The sequence below is a fragment of the Alnus glutinosa genome, chromosome 2 (genome assembly GCF_958979055.1).
Source record: "Alnus glutinosa chromosome 2, dhAlnGlut1.1, whole genome shotgun sequence".
NCBI lineage: Eukaryota > Viridiplantae > Streptophyta > Magnoliopsida > Fagales > Betulaceae > Alnus > Alnus glutinosa.
Genome location: NC_084887.1, coordinates 5,578,847 through 5,603,689, shown reverse-complemented (window position 1 = coordinate 5,603,689; position 24,843 = coordinate 5,578,847). Strand labels below are relative to the sequence as shown.

The 24,843-nt window shown below is 38.2% G+C and overlaps 1 protein-coding gene and 1 pseudogene across 1 annotated transcript; both read left to right on the top strand.

Annotated features, from left to right (window-relative positions):
• Positions 1 to 15,555: 15,555 nt before the first annotated feature.
• Positions 15,556 to 16,239, top strand: LOC133860225 (pentatricopeptide repeat-containing protein At1g15510, chloroplastic-like). Its single transcript, XM_062295868.1, has one exon. The coding sequence runs from the start codon at positions 15,556 to 15,558 to the stop codon at positions 16,237 to 16,239; it is 684 nt and encodes a 227-aa protein (XP_062151852.1).
• A 3,509-nt stretch (positions 16,240 to 19,748) lies between these two features.
• On the top strand, positions 19,749 to 24,411 carry LOC133860737 (G-type lectin S-receptor-like serine/threonine-protein kinase At4g03230; annotated as a pseudogene).
• Positions 24,412 to 24,843: the final 432 nt, after the last annotated feature.

Here is a 24,843-nt window from a genome sequence, read left to right as displayed (position 1 = left end):
CACGAGTGAACAAAAAGTACAGTACATAGCGCTGAATTTGACAGGCGAAGCGGGACGATGGTGGACTTCGAAGAAGTTATTATTGGCAGGACCGAGAAATGAAATTATTGTTACTTGGGAAATGTTCAAAACAGAATATAATAGGCGCTTTTTCCCAAGGGCTCAGAGGCAACTTCGGGCCATCGAATTCCAAAACCTTGTCCAAGGCAACATGTCGGTGGAACAATATTCTGCAAAGTTCATGGAATTAGCTAGGTTTGCTCTCAATCTGATTCCAGATGAAGAATCCAAGGCGGAGCGCTTTGAGAACGGCCTGACCCCTCGAGTCAAAGAACGAGTTATTTGCCATGAAATTAAAGATTTTGCTAGACTGGTGGAAGTTGCATCTCTCCCTGAGAGAGGAATCCGCGAATCGGCAGCAGCCTACGACATGAAGAAACGGTCGAAGCAACAGACCTCATACCCTGCAAAGAGGTCAGCAATGGGAAGTGACTCTAGGCCTTTCGTAGGGAAGAGTTTTCCACCTGCGCGTAGGAATCAAATGACCCCATGTATCAAATGTGGTAAGCAGCACGGAGGAGACTGTAGAGTGGGAAGCACAAGTTGTTTCAAATGCGGGAAGACGGGACACTACCTCAAGGATTGCCCTATGAACACTGCCGGAGGATCAAGGCAACAAGGAGGTGGATCTCAACAACAATACCCTGCACAAGCTCGGGTATATTCACTTACACCTGGAGGAGTCGATAATGATGAAGGATTTACAGATGTGGTGACAGGTACCATCCCTTTGTTCGGTAGACTAGCATGTACTCTTTTTGACTCAGGAGCTACGCGGTCATTCATATCATCAACATATGTTAAGCTATGTAGTATTAACACTCAACCCCTAGAACAAAACATAAATGTGGTTACCCCTACTGGTGATGTGATAACCTGTAGGAAATCAGTAAATAATTGCTCAATAAGGATAGGGGAGAGGATCTTACCTGCAAACTTAGCTGTATTTCAAATGCTAGGATTTGATATCATTCTTGGAATGGATTGGTTGTCAAAGTACTATGCTAGCATTGATTGTAGAAAGAAGGAGATCATTTTCCGACCCCCTCATGAAGAGGAGTTCATATTTCATGAATCTCGAGTACGAACTACTCCACCCCTTCTCTCCGCAATTCAAGCAAGTAGAAGTATTAGAAAAGGTGCACCAGCATTTCTAGCTTACGTGAAAGCTAAACCAGAAGTGGAGAAAAAGCTAGAAGATATACCTATTGCGAGCGGCTACCCTGACGTCTTTGCTGAAATCTCATCAGGGTTACCACCTGACCGTGAAATTGAATTCGCTATTGACGTGTTACCGGGAACTCAACCCATTCACAAGGCTCCTTACCGAATGGCACCAGCAGAATTAAAAGAACTGAAGCAGCAGCTGCAAGAGTTACTAGACCGGGGTTTCATTCGCCCTAGTGTCTCACCATGGGGAGCACCAGTACTATTTGTACGGAAAAAGGATGGTTCGATGCGTCTATGTATAGACTATCGTGAATTGAATCGTGTGACGGTCAAGAACAAGTATCCCTTGCCTAGGATTGACGATCTCTTTGACCAACTCAAAGAAGCCACAGTTTTCTCCAAAATTGATCTACGATCAGGGTACCATCAACTCAAGGTGAAAGAAGAAGATATCCAAAAGACGGCAATACGCACACGATATGGCCATTTTGAATTTTTGGTTATGCCATTTGGGGTGACTAACGCGCCATCTGTATTCATGGACTTAATGAACCGAGTATTTCACATGTACCTCGACCGGTTCGTAGTCGTGTTCATAGATGACATTTTAGTTTATTCCACTAATCATCAAGATCATAGAGAGCATCTGAAAACAGTATTGGGGATTCTGAGAGAGAAGAAGCTTTATGCCAAACTCAAGAAATGTGAGTTTTGGTTGGAAGAAGTCTCATTTCTAGGCCATGTAATATCAAAGGATGGGATAGCTGTGGATCCAAGCAAAATTGAAGCGGTAACAAATTGGGAGCGGCCAACAAATGTCCACGAAATCCGAAGTTTCTTGGGACTGGCTGGATACTATCGGAGATTCGTAGAAGGGTTCTCTAAACTGTCAGGCCCCTTGACTACTCTAACAAAGAAGAACGCTCACTTTGTCTGGAGTGAAGAATGTGAAACAAGCTTCCAAGAACTTAAGCAGAGGTTAGTGTCAGCACCTGTCCTTACTCTTCCTGTGGAATCTGAGAAATTTGTCATTTATAGCGATGCATCTCTCAAGGGACTGGGCTGCGTGCTCATGCAACAAGGCAAGGTAATTGCCTATGCATCCAGGCAATTGAAGAATCATGAACGAAACTATCCAACTCACGATCTAGAACTTGCAGCAATAGTGTATGCCCTGAAAATCTGGAGGCACTACCTGTTTCAAGAGAAAGTAGAAATCTACACCGACCATAAGAGCTTGAAGTACATTTTTACACAGAAGGAGTTGAATATGAGGCAGCGGAGGTGGCTAGAGCTTATAAAAGACTACAATTGCTACATCCTGTACCACTCAGGGAAAGCGAATGTAGTTGCCGATGCCTTGAGTAGGAAGTCTCAGAGTGGCACCCTTAATACTTTGTATGCCTCTGATCAGCTTGCGCAACAGTTAGGGATGATTCAGTTAGATGTTACTCCAATTGAGGAGCAGGCCGCCAACGCAACGCTTCTAATTCAACCATTAATCTCAAATAGGATTAAGGTTGCTCAAGAAAACGATCTGGAACTACAAGAACTCATGGAGAAAGTTAAACGCAGTGAAGCCCCTGGATTCCACTTCACGAATGATGATTTGTTGAGAACTGGAGATGCCAGGACAGTTGTACCTAATGATGCAGAGCTAAAGAGGGATATTCTAGACGAAGCCCATAAGACTAAGTACACCATACATCCGGGGAGTACGAAGATGTACCAAGATCTAAAGAAGAAATTCTGGTGGCGCGGCATGAAACGTGATATTGTTGAATATGTGGCTCAATGCCATGTATGTCAACAAGTAAAAGCTGAACATCAAAGGCCTGCAGGACTTTTACAACCCCTCAGTGTTCCAGAGTGGAAGTGGGATCAGATCGCCATGGACTTTGTAGTAGGCCTACCAAAGGCACCCACATGCCAAGATTCTATTTGGGTGATAGTTGATAGACTAACTAAGAGTGCTCATTTTATTCCATTTCATATCACAGATTCAGTGCCAAAACTGACTGAATTATATGTGAAGGAGATTGTCAGGTTACATGGGATCCCTACCTCTATTGTGTCAGACAGAGACCCGAGATTCACTTCTCGATTTTGGACATGCTTACATGAAGCAATGGGAACGAAGTTGAACATCAGCACTGCTTATCACCCTCAGACAGATGGGCAGACCGAAAGAACCATTCAAACCCTGGAAGATATGTTAAGATTGTGCGTACTTGACTTTAAAGGTAAATGGATTAGATATCTACCTTTAGTTGAGTTTGCCTATAACAATAGTTATCAATCGACTATTGGTATGGCCCCATATGAGGCTCTCTATGGACGTAAGTGTAGATCCCCGTTGTATTGGGATGAGGTCGGGGAAAGACAACTTGTTGGGCCAGAATTCATACAAGAGATGAAGGACAAAGTCACTCTTATTCGTAAGAGGATGTTGACAGCTCAGAGCAGACAGAAAAAGCTACCCAGACAAGCATCGTCGTAAGTTGGAATTTGAAGTTGGTGACCTTGTATACTTGAAAGTTTCACCAATGAGAGGAGTGATGCGTTTTGGCAAGAAGGGAAAACTGAGCCCGAGATTTATTGGACCTTTTGAAGTAACTGAGATAGTTGGCCCAGTGGCATACAAAATCCGTTTACCTCCTGCTTTATCAGGTGTGCATGATGTATTCCACATATCCACCCTAAGGAAGCATGTGCACGATCCGTTGCATATTGTTGATTTTGAACCATTGCAAATACAAGAAGATCTTCAATATGAAGAAATGCCCGTCCAAATTCTTGACCACAAGGAACAAAAGCTCAGAACGAAGACCATTCCTTTAGTTAAGGTCCTTTGGCGAAATCACAACATAGAGGAAGCGTCATGGGAGCTTGAACAAGATATGCGAAATAAATATCCGTATTTGTTTTGAGGAAGCTCGAGTTTATGAAACCACTAGGGAAACTAGCTGGGGAAGATAATATAGGTAGTCCTGATGCACCATGAGTTCGGGTGGGGCGGTTCAGTGGATTATCCTCCTCCCGAGCAAATTTTTAGTGATGCGGAAAAACGATTAGGTAAGTGTTTATGAATTTTAAATAAGTAGGAGTGTTTTCCATGCATACATGTCAGAATTTAAATTTCGGGGACGAAATTCTGTTAAGGGGGGTGGGATGTAACGCCCAAGAAATAAATAAATTACTTAAAATAAGAATGTATTGAAATATTAGATAAATAAAAGTTTAGTTAATGCATGAATTTAAGAATATGTTTTTGGTATGTGAATATGCACATGTGAGAATATTAGACTTAATTGGCCTATGTAGAAATATGTATATATGTAAATATGTCTAATTAATCCGTGCATGAGGTTCTAATTATATGATGAGCTATATATATATATATATATATATATGTGACCAACCAGATTAAGAAACACGTACTAAGATGGTGACATTAGAGCACCGGTTTTCTAGCTTAGTGAACTAAGTGGGAAATATGGAATGTGAGTGGGATATTTTGGTGTGAAATGAGCTGGAATGTGAGTGGGATATTTTGGTGTGAAATGAGCTGGAATGTGAGTGGGATATTTTGGTGTGAAATGAGCTGGAATGTGAGTGGGAGAGGAGTCCTAGTTCGAATGAGATCAGGAGATAAGAGATATTTAAGAAATCTAATGATGATTTTATCCTAAACCCAGCCTTCACCGAACACTTGGTTGCTCCATAACCATAGATCATTTTTCTTGAAGAAATCTGGACCCCTCATGTTCTCTATAGATATGAGATTAAGCTTCAGCCATTATTCAAGAAAAACATCATCGAACTCCATTTCTGCATTAGACATCCTGCAACATTCCTACTTTCGGATAGAACAGAAAAACCAGAATTGAAATCATCCTCCTCATTGCCGTTTCTGTTATCAAAATGTGGAGAAGAGCTTAGAAACTCATACACATCTTTTCCTCCTTGTAACATTAACCAACCAGTAGCAAGTCAACAAAAAAAAAAAATGCAACTTCAGCCCTCTGTTTTTCTTACACTTCCGGTCACTCTTGTTGTTTGGAGTTCTTGAGAGCGAGTGTAACACCTTGTGCTTGTCCCTCCGTGGTGTATTCCATATCCAACAGAAAAATGAACCAAGGAGCTCAGTTTCAGTTCATTCCTCACACCTTCGGACAGTAACCTTTGAAGAGACAAAGAAGAGTTCAACTTGAGTCTCAACCCAACCTGGGATTTTCGGTCAGCAGCTCTTGGTTTTCACCTCCAGCAATAGGTCCTTTATTTACCTAGTTGAACAAAGGAAATCTCCTCTTTCTCACCTTATAATCATGTCCTTACTTATCCTTCTTTTTATATGGATGCTAGTGGCCTTTGGATTCGGTTGACAGCAGCAAAAAGAGATAAGTGCAGAACTTGTTTCATCCAAGCAGAACCGGGTAAGCTTCCTAAAGGTAGAAGGATAACATGATAAGTATATAGGTAGATAGATGTTTAGATGGAGAAGAGATAAGCATGATTTGTTGTATGTATATATATGTATATGTACATAACAGAATCGGTAGTAAAATATGTATATTTATACAAAACAGAACCAGAAAAATGATGTGTTTATGCTGTGAGATAAACTGAACCTGTTTGCTAAGAACTGACCGTGTAAAGTGTGAATGGTTATAGATGTGTGTTGTGGATATATATATAGTGCTGAAACAGAAATATAAAAAGGTGTGTGCTGTGCGTGCTGTGATGAAACAGAAGAAACAGAAAAATAAAAAGGTGTGTGTGCTGTCCTGCATGCAGTGAAATCCGTGTGTGCTGTGTGTGTGTGTCCAGGTGGATGTTTCAAGTGCAAGGTGCTGTATGTGGGAGTGTGATAGGTGAGCAGATGCTGTTTTTATAATAAAAGTATACCAATATAGTGGAAGTATAAAATATATATATATGTATGCACTTAGACATGAAAAACCGTAGGTGTGAAGGTGTAAAAAATGTATGGGATTAAGTGCTCCTGCTGATGCTGTCTAATAAAGGTGTGTGAATTGTGATTTTGCTGTCAAATAAATAGTGAACGTGTGTGAAAAGTGAGGGGCAGAGCTGTGGTTTAGATTAGTGACAGAAACCAATAGAAAAACAGTGAAGGAAAATAAAAGGAGACTAAGAGAAACACATGGGGAGAAATAAAATTGCTTATTGGTAAGGTAGTGTTCGGGTTAGTGCAGAAAAGTGGAAAAAAATCTGTACCAAAAGGGAGTCAAATTTGTAAACAATGACTATAGGGTGTAGGATATAAAAGTTAATCAAATGGGAAGACCATAGGAGGCTTACTTAAGCACTAAAAATAATAATATAGTCGCCTATGTATATGTATACTCTTGATATGAATATATGGAAACTATATATAATTTCTGCTATTATATGTATATATCTATAAGTTTTGTACACAACATGGAATATATATGTATAGTAGTGTCAAATACAAGAAATTATAGATTCCAAATATAGTGTTAAAAAGAAAGGTATATATATATATATATATATATATATATAATCTCTTTTGATAGTACAAAAATGATAAGGTTACAAACGAAAATGTGGTTATTAAAATATCCAAACAATTAATGGTTCCATGTACTTAAGGACTAGGAGAGATGATTATAAATGATAATTTTCTTAGCACTATTTACTAATTTCATATTTCATGAATATAACCCTGCAGTTGATATTTTTGTGGATCCTGTGGAAGCGAAGGACTGTAAGTATAAATTACTTACTGAGGGTAGCACTGGATTTTAATAATGTTGTGTTTATGTTTTATTTTAATTGGATGCGTGTGACTGGTTATTGCATACTGTTAATAATCAACCTATTAATATTGGGCGCGACGTCTCCCAAAGGTTCAGGATGGTAAGTATGCCTGAAACCGGAAACCATAATAATCATATTGATTGGGACGGCTTTCAAAGTACTAGAGGAGGGAGGTCTCCAATAGTGCGAAAATAAGTTAATTAAAATGTAATGTAGAGGGGACGGCCTCGAGAAAGACGTTAACCGGGGGGATGGCCCTTATAAGAGAGGAGTGCAATGACTATATTGAACTGTTAAACTTTGCATGAAAACTATCACTACATCATTATGTCATATCTCTGTTCCTTAAATAATGCATAAACCATTATGTTGTTGAATGACAGTTAGCTCACTCATGCAACTATGGGATTGTGGTTATAACCACCTTCTCATAGATGACTGTGCAGGCACAGACACTGACGGGTATCAGGATTATCAGGAGCCTTATGATGATCCTGGTTTCATAGATGAGACTGTCTAAAGTCTCCTTTTTATGATAGACTTGCTGAACAGTTTATCTTCCATGTCGTTATTAAGTTTTATTTTATGTACTTTCTAGACATCTTATGCTTTATTTTATGGTTTGTAATATGACTACTATTACATAGGACGTGAGCCGTGGTGGCCCTTATGTTATTGCTTTGGTGTGTATTTATTTGTAAGACCTTTTAATATTATTTTAATGTAAGTTGAGGTATTTCAATTAAAGCTCTATACGTGTTGAAAGGGAATTGTCCCTATCGTTTAAAAAAAAAAAAAAAGGATATTCGTATTTTTCCGCTGCCAGATTTATCATCTCTGAATGGTTAATGACACGTAATTATCCAGATATAATTACTTACGCTTTTTGTAAAAAGCGGGTCGTTACAGGCTTGGGTCAGACAGAAGGAAGACATTCACCCCTTGAGGGAATATGAACTCTAGTTGGTGAAGGTACTCATGCCTAGGATTTGGTTCCTAATCCTATAGCATCAGGTTTGATTGCATTGCATATTCTTCTACTATTATATCTTGTGTTGCTTTGCAATTAGGAACCACTGTTATTTGCCCCCTATTTCTCTTGAAAGAATCTTGCATGTACTATTTGGGGAAGACAGAATAAGCATGCGGGGCGACTGTTTTTCTGTACTAGCAAGTTTGAACCTTCACAGGTTTAATCTTGCATTGCATGCTCATTTTATGATGTTGTTTCCATCTCTCTTATTGGGGGAGAAAATGCAGGGAATTTTTTTTCTTTTCTTGGCATGTCAGATATTGCTTGTATTTTTGCCTGATATCTCAATTCATTATGCATTAATTAACTATGCTTAAATATGATTGAGAGTTTATGACTTTATATCTGCCAAGTTTTTCCTGTGCATGTAAAAGTTGGATAGTTACTTTCCTCATGCGATGAAAATGTGCACTATCCAAGGCTCCCCTAAGGTATATCTTTTCCTCTCTAACTTCTTGCTTATGGAAATTCTAAATAAGAGAGATGTTTTTGATAAGATGGTCAAATTGACCAATATGCTAGTTGAACCTAGAGCCTAAAAAATCTATCATTCTCTCTAGGTTGCAGCACCAGTAAAAAACAAGCAGCAATTCTTTTGATTTTTGTGTTATATGCTTATATTCACTGCTTCTATGCTGAATTAGCTTTATATCTTGTCCTTCATGGTGCAAGTAAAAATTTACCTTGTCCTTCATGGTACAAGTAAAATAATTAGGTGCTGCATCTTAGGAGGAGTGTATCAGATAAGGGCGGCTAGGCTCTAGTAAAATAAGGTTTGACTTTTGATTGATCTTCACTAATTTTCTCTTTTGTTTAGAAAATTCAATTGTTTCAAGTCTTATCAGTGAACTTCGTACCTTGTTGAGAAAGTCTTCACACACACACACACACACACAGACGCATTGCATGAGTTGAGTAATCTATTTAAAATTTATGTTTGCAGGAAATGTTTGTGCTGATTAAACTTTAAACTCTCCTTTATATCTCTGCATGCTGTCTGCTTTATCAGTTGATTATACATGCGTATTCTGAAGCTAACATTAGGAAATTTTTTTTTTTTTGCAATTTTTCCTTCAATTTTTGTGTTTCAGTGTGAAGTGTCAATACGGTCTCTCCATGCTTCCAGACGAATGCGGCTCAAACGACCAGACGGTAAGGTTACATGTTCGAACGCGCACAACCTGTCGCATGCTTATGTGGCAACACGTGTCCAGACGGGTTAGTGAGCCGTCTGGACAGGGACCTTACAGGTTATAAATCGGGTTTCAACCCTAGTCGCCGCATAGTCCTTTGTCCCTACACATTTTTTTCATACATTTTGTCTTCTAGTGCTATTTTTCTCATGGTTTTCACAAAATCTCGGCTTATTTTGTCCTCTTGTGCTTATTTATCTCCATTCCAGGTACTTTTTCAGTTCTCTTTATTCTTTTCAGTGTCTTGATAACTGTTAGAATATTGAATTTTCTTTGGGAATGTTTTTGAGAATATGAAATGCATATTTGTGATATCTGCTGTGTTGGGATCATATGTTTCAGTATTATTTTGGACTGTATTGTGATTTTTTTTTGCTATGTGTAATTTTTGGAAAAGTCCATTTTACTGCCGTTATAATACCGGATTTTCTTTGGAACTAACAAGAATCTACAATTTTTAAGATTATTTGTGGCAAATCTTGTTGGTTATTTTTTTGCAGAATCATGTCTGCTGTTAGTCCACAACGCAGAGTCCGACAGAGGACAGAAGGAGATATGGCAACCCTTAGAGCTAAAATTATGGACAGACCAGTCATTGCTGAGAGGAATGTAGTTCGTGCAGACATCATGGTGGCTCATCTGGACAGTATCCACAAGATTATCCAGACCTACCATTGGGGATATCTCCACAACTGTGCCTGTGTTGTGCTCACTAGGCTTGTCAGATTATTTTATGCGACCCTCTAGGTTATTCAGAATGATGATCGTGGGGTGGTTCTTCAGTCCTCTGTGGACGAACATATTATCACTGTTGATCTTTAGATCATCAATCAGTTCATCGGGGTGCCAGTACTCCAGATTTCTGCCAGTCCATACAATGAGGTAGTATTGCCTCCTTCTCTGGATGATCTCAGAGAATTCTTCCATATTGTCTCTCAGGGAGAGAAGCGTGCCACTTCCATCAAGATCGGTGCCCTTACTGCCCCACATCGCATGCTTGCCAAGATTGTTCAGCACAACCTCTGGCCCGTTGTTAGGCGCAGTGATCTGATCTCGAAGAGGGCCCAGTTTGTCTTTGCCATCTGTCTTTGTTTGCCTTTCTACCTATGGAAGCATATTTTGGGGATTATCCTGGAGGCTTGTGATGAAGGCCATACCGGTCTCCCTTTTGGCTGCCTGCTCACTCAGATTATTTTACAGTCAGGCATCGGTGTAGTTGGAGAGCCGAAAATGAAGATCTAGGATCCCATCAACAAGCAGACATTGATGAAGTCCAATGCCCAGCTGTAGCAAGACGATCAGGATGATGATGTGCCACCGCCCCCTCATAGTCATGTAACAGTACCTGATATGGCATCCTCTTCTTAGACTGCTCCTCCACCTCAGCAGGATGCTAGTTATGCTCAGATTTTGGAGGCAGTGGCATCTATACAAGGGGGTATGAGTTCCATATAGTTGACCATGTCATCTATGCAGCAGTCCATCTCTACCATGCAATAGAAGGTTCACTCTGTTGGTCTCCGTGTAGAGCAGAACCAGCTAGATCTCCAGGAGTATCTCAAGTACCATCATCCATTTAGCAGTAATGATGAGGATGATTCGCTTGTGGCAGAGGCTGCTTGATTTTAGTTTGTGCTTGGCTTTTATTTTTGAGACAATTTCTCTATCTTTTTTTTGGGATAATTTGTTAAACATTTTTAACTCCTAGATATTATTACTTTGCTTACCCCTGTCCTTCTGAGACATTTAGGGGGAGTAACTTTTATGTGGTTTTTCTCATTACTCTGTTTTACCCTTTGTCCCTTTGTGACAAAAAAGATGAGTAATTTTTGATTTGGACCGGGATTATATTTCTAAATCAGTCAAGTGATTTTTGTCCAAAAATGACCAAATGGGGAGTTTGTTGGTGTGTATTTGGCTTCATTCTGTTGGACAAAATCACTTCAATGTAATGATGCTTTTATACCAGGGAAGCTGTTCTATCCAGAGTCTACTTTTTTATTATGTTCTTCAAAGACTGTGAAGATTTCAAGGCAGTTAAATTCGGTTGAGTTATTGTGCTGAGTTAGTCTCTCTCAAGCCGTTGCCAAGTGCTGTTGCTGTGCTAAACTGAAGTCTATCTTGGGGGTTCGCCCTAAGGTAAAGGATTCCATTGAAGACCCATTCAAGTAGGTGACTTGGTTGGGAAACATTCGTGTTGGGTTACACGTCAGAGTTCAAGGTGCGACCACTGCATAAGGGTATGTGAGTGCTACTGCTTTGTAACTAGCTTTGTCTTCTGAATAGTGGATATCCTGGGTCTGGCTGCCCCATAGTGATTTTTCTTTTAATAGAGTTTCCACTTCGTCAACAAAATATCTGTCTCTTTATTTTCCGCATTGTGATATTTTGTTGCACACTTTTGAACACACTTGTTAAAATTATAAGTCCTTTAATTTTCAGAATTTAAAAGAGACAAATATTTTGTTGACAAAGTGGAAACTCTTATCAAGAGAAAAACCACTCTGGGGCAGCCAAACCCAGGAAATCCACTATTCAGAAGACAAAGCTAGTTTCAAAGCACTTGTACTCACATACCTCTGATGCAGTAGTCATACCTTTAATTATGACACGTACCTATACGTGAACACCTCCCAACCAGGTCTCCTACTTGAAAGGGTCTTCAATGAAATCCTTTAGCTTAGGACTCCTCCCTAAGCTAAACTTCACGAGTTGATCAAATCACACAATAAACACCCTAAGAGAGTTAGCACAAATCTCAATCTCTGCCTAAACACCCTCTCTTAGTTCAAAGGAATTCAATACCTAATTCTGTAAATAATACAAGCTTAGAGACTTCTATTTATAGGCTTTAGAAGACCTATTACAACATTGATTCAGAGTTCTCTAGCGGCATCCGGACGGCAAGCAGCAACCAACTTCTATAACGCACTTCACGCGTTTCTTCATTAAACTTCAGTCTTCGCGTCCGGACGATGTTGCCCTAGCGTCCGGACGGTTGCATGCTGTTTTCACCAACTGTGTCTTCTGAGCTATTCAGAATCTTCTCGAACACTGAAGGGCGTCCAGACATTTTCCTAGGCCATTTGGACGGCAACTAGGGAAACTGACTTTTTCTGAGTTGTAAACTGCGCAGAATCTTCCTGGAATTCGGAATTTGTCTTCTTGATACTTGTGACACTGATACTTGTCATATTAAGGCCTTTCCATAGTTGAGAAAATATGCTCTGAATATTTTGAAGACTCTGAATAATTAAGGTGTCCCTGTTTCAATAGTACACTAACATGGCACTGATTTTGTCAACAAAATGTAGCCAATAAAACTAACAGAGATGTTCTACACAACCTTCCGGACGCTAGGGCAAGCTGTCCGGACACGCTTCAGCAACTTATGAATAATTGTTGCTAACCATCAGGACGCCCAATGTCTTGTCCGGACGCCGCTTAGGGAAATCCGAGTTTGTGTCAAATTAGGTTTTCCAAAGCCTATTTAAAGGGGCTCCTAGGCTGTGTATTTGTAAGAATTATGTATTGAATTCCTGTGTGCTAAGAGAGGGTATTTATGTAGAAACTGTTAGATTTGCTAGCTCTCTTAGAGTTTATATTGTGTGATTTGATCAACCATTGAAATCTAGCTTAGGGAGGAGCCCTGAGCTAAAGGAGTCCATTGAAGAACCCTTTAGACAGAAGGTCTGGTTGGGAGGCGCTCACGTATAGGTATGTGTTAGAGTTCAAGCTACAACTACTGCAACAGTAGTATGTGAGTACGACTGCTTTGTAACTAGCTATTTCTTCTGAATAGTGGATTTACTGGGTCTGGCTGCCCCAGAGTGGTTTTTCTCTTTGTTCAAAGAGTTTTCACTTCGTCACCAAAATATCTATCTTATTTATTTTTCGCATTTATATTTTGATTGATTGGTTGGTCACACACACACACACACACACACACTAGTATGAGTCTTATTTTTTCAATTGGTATCGGACGGGTTCACTCGTGTTTGGATTAATTTCTTGAGTGTTATCCTAGATGCTTTATTTTTTGTTCTAACATGTCTCACAATCTTAAATCCATAGACATTTGGCATATTGTTGAATCTGGTTGGACCCCATCGGATACAACAGCTGTTGAAATGTCTATTGTTCAAACAAGTGCTTGTCTTTCCAATGATAAAGCCCTAAATGCCCTTTGCCAAGCTCTTTCACCATCTGAATTCTCATGAATTTGGCATTGTAAAATTGCTCAAGAAGCATGAGAAATTTTGGAAACCGCAGATGAAGGCACGAAAATTGTAAAATCTACCAAACTTCAAATGTTGGCTTCCCATGAAGGAATTAAGATGCAAGAGGATGAAACTTTTAATGAGTTTCACACCAAGATCAGCTACTTGAGAAATTCCATGATGAGTCTCGGGAGGAAGATTTCGTATGCAAAGCTCATTAAAAAGATACTAAGATCTTTGCCTGAGCGTTTCAAAATTAAAGTAACTACTATTGAAGAAAGCAAGGATCTTGATGCCATGAAGATTGAAGAGCTCGTAAGATCTCTTCAAACCTATGAGTTTTCCCTACCCCCTGCCAAGAAGGTCAAATCCATTGCACTCAAGGCTGCAAAAGGTAAAAGCAGAGTTTCTTCAAATGAAGACACCAATGAAGATGACGGATTAGCCATGCTTGCCAGAAATTTCAAAAAACTGATGAAGAACTAGAAATTCAAGAAGAATAAGTTTTCTGAAAAGTTAAAAGGTGACCCCAAGGAAGCTGAACAAGATGAAGCTGACAAGAAGGATCCTAGAGGTCCTAGATGCTATGAATGTTCAGGCTACGAACACATGTGGGCAAATTGTGGAAATCTCAAACAGGCAAAGGAAAAGGCTCTCAATGCTACTCTCAGCGATGATTCAGAGAAAGAAGAGATTCCAGGTAAAGAGCAAAAATTTATGGCATTTATCACTCTACATGCTGACCCTGAGGAGGCCCAGTCTTACTATTCTAAGAGTAGTGATAAGGAACATCTCAAAGATGCCTACAAAGTTCTCTACATCAAGTTCATGAAACTGAGAGAGACGCACGAACAAAATGTGCTGGAGTTGAACAACTTGAAGACATAGAAAAGCACATTACTTTAGAAGGTCAAGGATTTGGAGGATGAGTTGGTAAGTGCACAGTTGCAATTGGAGAGGATCACTGATAATAAGCTAATCCAAATGTTGTCTGGAGAGAAGTGCTCATCTGACAAAACTGGTCTCGGGTATGTAGCTTCTGGTACTGATATTGCCTCTACTTCAAAAACTATGTTTGTAAAGCCTACAGTTACAGAGCCTCAGATTGCCTGTGAGGATAAGGGTAAGGGTACAATTGGGGGAGTGGCTAAAATTTCTGAAGAATTTGTCAAGAAGTCTCCCACCAAAAGAAGCCTACCCACATGCCATCATTGTGGCATCAGCGATCATATCCGACCCAATTGTTAACCAAGAGATATGTTTGTATTTGAAATTATTCAAATCATATACTCAAATCAAAAATAAAAGAAAGATGTAGTTTATAAGATTTTAACGTATGATAGAGGCCATAGGTCGAACCACCTTATGGTGTGTTTGGAATTGCAATTTTGTGAAAAAAAAAAAAAAAAAAAAGTATGATTTTAAATTAAATCGCCAAAAATAAATCGTTTAGAAATTACACTTTTAAAAAATTGTGATTTGAAAAAAATAGATTTTTGCAATTTTAAAGGCTTTTTTGAAAACGCATATTTTTAAAAGCTAACTTGCAATTTTAAAGGCCAAATTGCGATTTTACCAAACCTTTAACTCAATTTTTAAAAATCACTTTTTCAAATCATACATTTTCAAATCGTGCTTTCTAAAATCGTAAACTCAACGCTTCTTTATTTCTACATCTTTCTCTCTTTCTTTTATGTGTTTAGATTATTATTAGTTCCTATAACGTAAGATTGCTGGTTAGAGCACTAGGAGCAGCTTCCCTAAATCTCACTCTCTTCTCTACATGTAAGGAAAACTCTTAAAAAATCACTTGAATCAAGTCTCCTTGTTATGACCCAATTGTTAACCTAAATTTAAGGGATACATTACGTTTTCATAATTATTGGGTTAAATACAATTCACCCCCCCTCCCAAAGTTGTCACTCGTTTTCAATTTTGCCTCTAATATTTAAAAATTTGCAATGTGCCCCCACAAAGTTTCCCGATTTTTCAATGTTGCTATTCTGTTAGTCTTTTTCGTCTGATTCGATGGAATGGGTATTACGTGCGTGTCACGTGACTTTACCCTCACTCCAAAATGTCGTCGTTTATGCTTGCGATTGATATACGCACCTTCTCTAAAACTCCATTTTACCCTCACGTCCATCACGGCAAACCAGACCACACTGGAGTTAACCAAGCCACAGCGACGACAACGAGACCACCCCAGCAAACCAGACCACGCCGGTTGCTTCGAGATCCGATTCACCCAGCGACTTTGCTGGTTCCAGTGGTCATCGAAGGTTCCAAAATGTTGTGGGTTGGTAGTCAGCTGGATGTGTATACCTTTCCTTGTGTGTTGAGGACTTGTGGGGGCGTACCAGACTTGGCGAGGAGGAGGGAGGTTAACGTGCATGTGTTAAGAGTTGGGTTTGAGTCGGATGTCGACGTGGTTAATGCTTTGATCACACTATATGTTCTAAGTGCACGATTGATGTTCGATAGAATGCCGAGGAGAGATAAGATTTCGTGGAACGCAATAATTTCTGGGTATTTTGAGAATGGAGAGTGTTTGGAAGGGTTAAGATTGTTTCTTTTGATGCGTGAACTTTCTATTGATCCAGATTTGAAGACCATGACTAGTGTAATCTCTCCGTGTCAGCTTCTTGGTCATGTGAGATTAGCCAGGGAATTCCATGGTTATGTTATGAGAACAGAGTTTGGAGTCGATGTTTCACTATATAATTCTTTAATTCAGATGTTTCGGTGTATAATTCTTTAATTCAGATCTTGAATGCATGCAAGATCCACGGCCAAGCGAACTCGCCGCACATCATATCTTCGAAAAGGATTGAACTAGTGCTGGGTATTATATTCTCCTATGTAATCTCTATTCTGATAGTGGTAAAATTTTATGATTTTGAATAAAAATCATGCCATAAAATCAAGTTTTGGTGAGAAGAATTGAAGAAAAATGTTTTTTTTTTTTTTTTTAAGGGCAATTCGGTAATTGATTGGTACAGAATGAGGGTAAAAATGGAGACTTTAGTACCGAGAAAGTCACATGCCATGCACGTGATGCCCATTCCGTCTAGTCTGATGGAAAGGGCTAACAAAATAATGACATTGAAAAATCGAGAAACTTTGTAGGGTCATATTACAAATTTTTAAAGATTTGAGGCAAAATTGAAAACGGGTGACAACTTTAGGAGATCAATTGTATTTAACCCACAATTATTTAATTGTGAAAACTGTAGGTAAACAAAGAAATGAAGTCATTAACTCATCTTTTTTCTTTCTTTTTTTGTCTTCTTCCTCTAGGCCCGCATTTGGCCACTAGTCGGTTGTTGGCCCACAGTGCCTACCGATAACCGTCCAATTGGGCTCATCTTTTTTTTTTTTTTCTTGGCCCGTAGTTGGCCCCTAGTCGATTCTAGGCCCACACCACCTACCAATAACCGCCTAATTGAGCCCATCATTTTTTTTTGTTAATGGCCCGCAGTCGACCCCTTTTCAGTTTTTGGCCCGTTGTCAACCCATTTTCAAAAAAAAGAAAAAGAAAAAAAGAAGTTGATAATTCATTTTTCAGTTTTAGGCTCAAGTCAGCGTTCGTTAGTCTTTACTACCGGCTGTCACTTGCTGCTCGTCAGCCTCTTGTCTCCTCCAGCAGCATCAGTCAGTCTTTACCACCGGTCTTCGTTTTTTATTTTCAAATTCAAGCTTTTAAAATTTTTCACCTTAAATTTAAGGGGATATTAGAATAGAATTCCATCGCAGAGAAGGAGAACATCTTTGATTATAGCATCAATGTTCCAATCTCGAGTGTTGTGCTGATTATAGAGAATTAATCCTCCTCTACTGTAATTTCATCTTGGTCGAGATCTAACGCTTCTTTTGAAACTATAAAAGTTGCTTTCGCTTCACTGATTCGAGGTTTTTTTTTTTTTTTTTTTTTTTTGGTAAGCAAAGAGGACCTTCCAATTCCAGTCAGGTAGATTTAACCCTTTAAATTCTAATAAATGGGGTTGATTGAACCTCCTCTAGGCCGGCCAGATTGGGGTAATTCGGCTACCCCCATTTAACCAAAGGGAGTGCTCGACAAACCACTGTGATTTTTTTTTTTATTATTATAAGTGACACATGCCACAATATGATAGGTGCTAATGTGACACTAACAAATTTTGTCAACTTTTCTAATGGTATGTCTTTTTACGGAGTAATGCTACAAGTCACTATTTTTGCCACTTTTGTATCAGCTCAAAAATGATGTGACTTTTAAAATCATCATTCAGTTTATAACTGATCATTATTGAATTTTGATCAAGTGGTGATTTTAAAAGCTACATTATTTTTTAAGGGACACAAGAAAGCTAGACACAAGAGTGACTTCTAAAATTTCTCAACTTTACGCTTAAGAGTGTTTAGTCATATTTTAGACTTTAATAAATTATTTATCAAAATTTCAAACCACATAGACGAATTTAACATTTACCCTTAAATATTGTGTTAAGAACATTTCTAATGGGCTCCCTACATTTGGCTTTACTTTAAAATTTGACAAAAAAACATCATATAACAAGCTCTTTTGTCAATGTTATATTTAACATTGATAAGAATTCATTTTTAAATGTAAAGAGCCCGAAAAGCAAAAAGTTAAATTTTTTTTAATATTATTTATTTCCCATGCACAGCTACGATTTGAATTAAAGTTGTAGTTGGGCAGATAAATTAAATTCTGATTATTACTTTTATTAATAGAAAATAATATTTAGTTAAATACATATTTAAAGAGTTTGATATTTAGGGTGCGTTTGAGATTGCGATTTTGTAGACAATAAGTACGATTTTAAACCAAATCGCAAAACATAAATCGTCTGAGAATTGCGTTTTTAAAAATTGAGATTTAAAAACGCATAAAATCTGATTTTCCAAATTGCAGGTAAGAGAGTATTTTTTTAAAACACAGAATTTAAAGGATAAACTGCGATTTTGTCAAACGCTTAACTACATTTTTAAATATCACTTTTTCAAATTGTATATTTTAAAATCATTATTTTAAATCATTCGTTTTGAAATCTCAAACTCAAACGAACTCTTAGTAGACTTGAAAAGTAGCTAGAAAAAGTTCCATTGCCAATGCTATAAGATGTACCCATAAAATGGTATACCAAAAATTGACACCACGAATGCTATAGGGAATCTAAAGTTAGACATGATTCTCAAGGTGCGTCCCACTTTGAATCAATGGTCGCTTTTTATATGGTTAAATATTTTTTTGTCCCTTGTGCTCTAAAAGTTTTATTTTTTATTCCTTTAGTTTTTTTTTTTTTTTTTTATAGGTGGTGCCTGTACTATGGGAAAAAATGAAGATGATATCTTTGTCCATTTTTTCGTCCAAAACTAACAAATTTCCACGTCAACGACACCTGGCTCCATTAAAATTTCGACACATGGTCCCTTTAATTTTTTTTATTTTTTTTTTATTTTTTAAGGTTCTTTTTAAAAAAATAAAAAATAAAAATAAAAATCTAGGGGTTGCTTAGCCACCCCGGAGCCAGTTTTGAGGGTGGGCAAACCACCCCCATTTGGCTTGGGGGTGGCCCAAAAACTTCTTTTCTTTTTTTTTCTTTTTTTTTTTTTTTTTTTTTTTTTTTTTTTTTTTTCACTTTGGCTCTTGGGGGTAGCCAAGCCACCCCAAGGACAAATGAGGGTGGCCGAGCTTAGGGGCAGAGCCAGCTTTTAGACTTTGGAGGGGCCAAATTGAAAAAAAAAAAAAAAAAAAAGAAATTAGGGGGCCAAAAAAAATTATGGGTAAAATTTATTTATTTATTTTTTTTTTGAGAAAAGCTTGGAGCTCATAGCCCCCCCCCCCCCCCCAAAGGTGCACCTAGCTACGCCCCTGGCCGAGCCACCCCCGAGCCCATTTTGGCCCTTGGGAGTGGCCGAACTACCCCTAAGGGCCTCCCCCCAAAACAGGCTTTGAGCCACACCTACAATTTTATTTTATATATATATGAGGGCTACGTGTCGCAATTTTAATGGTATCTTGCCGCTGACGTGAAAATTCGTCAGTTTGGACGGAGGTACTATCTCTGTCTTTTTCCATAACACATGTACTACCTCTAAAAAAATGAAAACTAATTGAACAAAAAAATAAAATTTTTAAATCACCGGAGTTTAAGGTATTTAACTTTAAAAAGAAAAAGTACAAAAACAAAGCCAGACGTCATTTAATATATTGAAATCCGCGTAACCGTGTCGATTTTATTATTTTTCTAGTCACATAATCATGTCAATTATTGTTTCTCACAACGAGAACGAGAAAAGTAGAGCTACCAAGACTATACAGTACTGTAGATGGAAATGGACGAATTGCAGACCAAAATAATGAAAATTGCTGATCAGGAAAGCTTCTTGGTATCAGGAAATCGTGAGGGCAACGAGATGATAAGCAGCCTCGGTATCCTTAATATGATAGAAGATTTCAATTAAATTATTCGTAATGGTAAGCCATAGAAGAAAAATCAACTGCATATTGTCAGCAAGTTGCTTGCTGTCTTCCATCTTTTCCATGTACATACTCTTGTTGTGTTCCTGTCGTGTGGATTGCTATGCTAGAGATACTTTGAAGCAGGGCGACTGGATTATTGAAGATGGAGAAACAACCCTTGTCTCCAGTGGAGGAATTTTTGAACTGGGATTCTTCACCTCTAGCCACAAAAGGTTCGTTGGGATATGGTACAAATGGGATCAACAAACAGTTGTATGGGTTGCCAACAGAGACAGCCCAGTACTTAACGGTTCCACGGGAGTTTCTTTTGGAATTGCAGAAGATGGCAACCTTAAGGTATGGGATAATACTACTGGAGACTTTTATTGGAATACAAGTGTTGAGATTTCTTCGTCTGCAAATCGAACTGTGAAGCTCATGGATTCTGGAAACCTGGTCTCAAGCGATGATGGTGATGATCAGTTGGCGACGAGTCTGTGGGAGAGCTTCCAAAATCCAACTGATACATTTCTTCCAGGTATGAATATGACTGAAAGCCTAACGTTGACTTCATGAACAAGTGATGTTGACCCGGGAAGTGGGGAGTTCACGTTTAAGCGATACAAAGAAGAATCAGGCCACTACGTAATCTCAAAAAAGCCAGGACTACTCGATTATTGCAGAAGTTGGATGACAGGCGACTTCTTGAGCTTTGATGAAATGCACGAGCATTTTGAAGTAGCCAACTTGTTATCAAATGTCAGCAGCCGGCCATGCGTGAAGTACGGCCCCTATAGCAGGTGTTTGTCGGAGGCTGATAGTTACAAAAGGTTAGTAATGAATCATACGGGGGAATTACAGTATTTGAAGTGGGATGTGGACAGCAGAAATTGGTCTTTGGAATGGTGGGCGCCGAAAGACAAATGTAGCATTTACAATGCTTGTGGGAAATTTGGCAGCTGCAATGTTAACAATTGGGTGGTATGCAAATGTTTGCCCGGGTTCCAGCCTACTAACCCAGGGAAATGGAATTCTGGAGATTTTTTGGATGGGTGCACCAGAAATTCGACATCATCCGACATCAGCGACATGTTCTTGAGCTTAAAGATGATGAAAGTGAACAACCCAGACTCTAATATCTTTGATGCAAACAATGAAACAGAATGCAGAAAGCAGTGCCTTAACTCCAGCCTGTGCCAGGCTTATTCATTTCAGCCATTGACCGACATCTGCTGGATTTGGACTGAGAATCTAAGTAATCTTCAAGAGGAGTACATAAACGGTGGCCGTAACCTCTTTGTCCGCGTGGCAAAATCTGTTATAGGTACTCCTTTTACACCTTGGAATCCGCTGGGATTAATTCAGTAGCTAAATTAAAAAAATCATCATCGATTGTAGAAAGGGAAGTGAGAAACCACCTCTGCTGGTATGGATTTTTAAAATCATAGCACTAATCTTTCTTTTTATGCTTGACAATGACATTAAATAGTTCTGTTTAATTATGTTAAGACAATTTGAAAAAATAACCTTGTCTGTACATGATCACTTGTCATCCGCGGGCAGCCAGGGTATGTCAAGCAGCTTGTTATAATTACTATTCCAAATTTTATACCTTTACAGAATCAACTGTTAGAAATTGTGAGCCTTGTGGCACAAACTTGATCCCCTATCCGCTGAGCACTGGACCAGATTGCGGCGACCCTATGTACTTCAGTTTTGATTGCAACAGTTCCACAGGCCAGATTAGCTTCAAGGCTCCCAGTGGCTATCGAGTAGCCAGTATCGATCCAAGTACACGAACATTTGTCATCCAAGTCAAACATGTAGGATATGATAGAAATTCAAGAGCAACTCAGCTTCTCAATGACTCATTGCCGTTTATTGAGAGCACGTGGCTTTTCCCTAATTCTAGCAAATTTAGTTCTGGCGTTGAAGCTGAAGTAAAGATTAGTTGGGAGACCCCGCACGAGCCAAGCTGTAATTCTTCCAGAGACTGCAAGGAATGGCCAAATTCAACTTGCAATGTAACAAGAGAAGGAAAGCGGTGTCTTTGCACTGGAAACTTCCTATGGGATGGCTCAAATTTAAACTGCACTAAAGGTTAGGATGCTATTTCATGTGCCTGTGGCAGATTAAGATTGCTCTATTAGTGAAGGAGGATCCTGTCCTAATCATATTTTCAATTTATTTTTGTTTAAATTAGTTGTGATAATCAAAGCCCGAACCTCTTTCTCCATTGCATTTCATCAGTATTAAGAAAAATTTACCCTGTAAAACTTAGGATTTTTTAATCTTTCTAAAAGTTTTATTTTCCTTTATGTATATATAATCACTTCTAATTGTACGTTAGAAATTGGGAGATTCTTGGTAGAACTTTCAAATTCTCTTTAGCTTACCTTGTACTAAACATAGACATTATAATTGCGATAATGAATCTAAACAGCATATCTGAGGAATTTGACTTATGATCACTTTGATTTTTCCATCAGAGATTGTAGAAGGTCATGTTCCTCATCCTTCAGAAGAGTACTATTCGAAAGGAAAGATGTCGTTGACTTTGATTGTTTTGATACCTCTAATACTAGTGTTTGTTCTCGCAAGTGCAATTGTTTGTATATATTTTTGGAGAAGAAAGATGGCCAAGAGACAAGGTAACGCATTTGCGAAATGTATTAGAATATAAATTAAATGATTAAATTTATCAATTTTTATTAGCTTAAGCTTTTGGAATATTAACGATTTTAACAAAATGCACTCTACCATGCACAATTTGTATTTCCATTTGATTAATTATCATGCAAGTGTAACTGTATATATGGTTGTTTGCAAAACTCAGAAAACAGAAGAAGTGATGAAAGAAATCGAGTACTTCGCACATTAGATAGTGAAAGACATCTAAAAGACTTAATGGGCTCGGGTGAGTTCAAAGAAGAAGATGAGAAAGTCATAGATGTACCCTTTTTTGATTTGGAAGGCATTCTAGCAGCTACAGATAGCTTCTCAGATGCAAACAAGCTCGGAGAGGGGGGCTATGGGCCTGTTTACAAAGTAATTTTAGCATCTTTAACTAGCGCTAGTGTTCATTTAAACTAGTTTATTGTTATTGGTAACGTTGTGAGTATGGTTTCTCAGGGCTTATTTCCAGGAGGTCAAGAAATTGCGGTAAAAAGACTCTCGAGTGTTTCAGGACAAGGCTTACAAAAATTTAAAAATGAGGTGGTGTTGATTGCAAAACTTCAACATAGAAATCTTGTTAGACTTCGAGGATATTGCATAAAAGGAGATGAAAAGATTTTACTCTATGAGTACATGCCCAATAAAAGCTTAGACTCATTTATATTTGGTTGTCTCTAAACTGAATTCCTAATCTCTTGCATATATCTTGTTTGAGTAAATGCTGATTTGTTACTATTCTTGACATTGTTCTTTGAATGGAAAATGGAAAACTTGCAAGATCAAAAGCTAAGCATGTGTTTGGACTGGGAAATGCGCATCAACATCATTTTGGGAATTGCTCGTGGGCTTCTTTATCTTCACCACGACTCCAGATTGAGGATCATTCATAGAGATCTGAAAACCAGCAACATTCTTTTAGACGAGGAGGTGAACCCCAAAATATCTAACTTTGGCTTGGCAAGAATTATTGGAGGCAAAGAAACAGGAGCAAACACAACCAGAGTAGTTGGAACTTAGTAAGAATAAATTTAAATCCCTCAACTTTGTTTTCACAAAGAATATACAAGTGCCTGTGTTATCTACTGATGAAATATGTTGGCATGCATGCAGTGGTTATATGTCTCCGGAGTATGCATTAGATGGACTTTTCTCAATTAAATCTGATGTTTTTAGCTTTGGTGTAGTTCTACTTGAGATTATTAGTGGAAAAAAGAATACAGGATTTTATGAGTCAGAACTAGCCATGAGCCTTATAGGCTATGTAAGTGTGTTTAATTTTTTGCAATCATTAATTTCCTTAGTTATTTTATACTGCATAAAACTCTGATTTTAAAATGTCATAGGCATGGAGATTGTGGGGTGAAATGAAGGTGTTGGATTTAATGGACCCGACTCTACATGAAGTTTGCAATGCAAATCAGTTTGTGAAGTGCATGAATGTTGGACTCTTATGCGTACAAGAAGACCCAAATGACCGACCCACCATGTCAAATGTTCTTACCATGCTTGACAGTGAAGTTGCAACAATTCCAACTCCAAAACAGCCAGCATTTGTTTCATGGAGAGGCCTTTCTAGCAAAGCTACTTCTTCTAGTAAACAGGATACATATACGGAATTAACAAGTAGTACTGTTGAAGAAACATGATAATGCCTTATGCCAATGCAAGTTATCATAAGTCTGTCATCTATTAGACTTGCAAAAATTCTAGTGGACCAAACATTGGATATCAATTCTAATAGAGTAGCCAAGCTGCTCGTAGATATGGTGCTTACCTGAAAAATATCATATTTTGGATAGTTGAGTCTATCATTCCTTTGCTTATGCTCTTTTTTTTTTTTTTTTTTTTTTTTTTTTTTTTTTTTTTCCGTAATTTCTGTATTTTTTAGTGTTTGGTCCAATCGAAAATGATGGTCAATGGAAATCATTTTCAATTTAACCGAAAACGCATCTTTAATTTTTTTAAAACGATTTATAATTTTAAAAACTGTAAGTCATTTTCTAAATTAAAACTGTAACGCTCCGCTTTTTACAAAAAGAGTAAGTGAAAATTTCTCATTTCCACATGACATTACGACATCATAAAAATTGAGTATTGGCAGCGAAATATATTTTTCCTTTATGCTAAATACATTAAAATATGTGTCACAAATGACACAAAAGCATACATGAAAAGCCTATTAAATACAAGCATTCTTCTAAGCATGTTACATAGAAAAAG

Coding starts and splice junctions, on each gene's coding strand:
- LOC133860225 (XM_062295868.1), top strand. CDS start 15,556: ATGTCGTCGTTTATGCTTGCGATTGATATACGCACCTTCTCTAAAACT.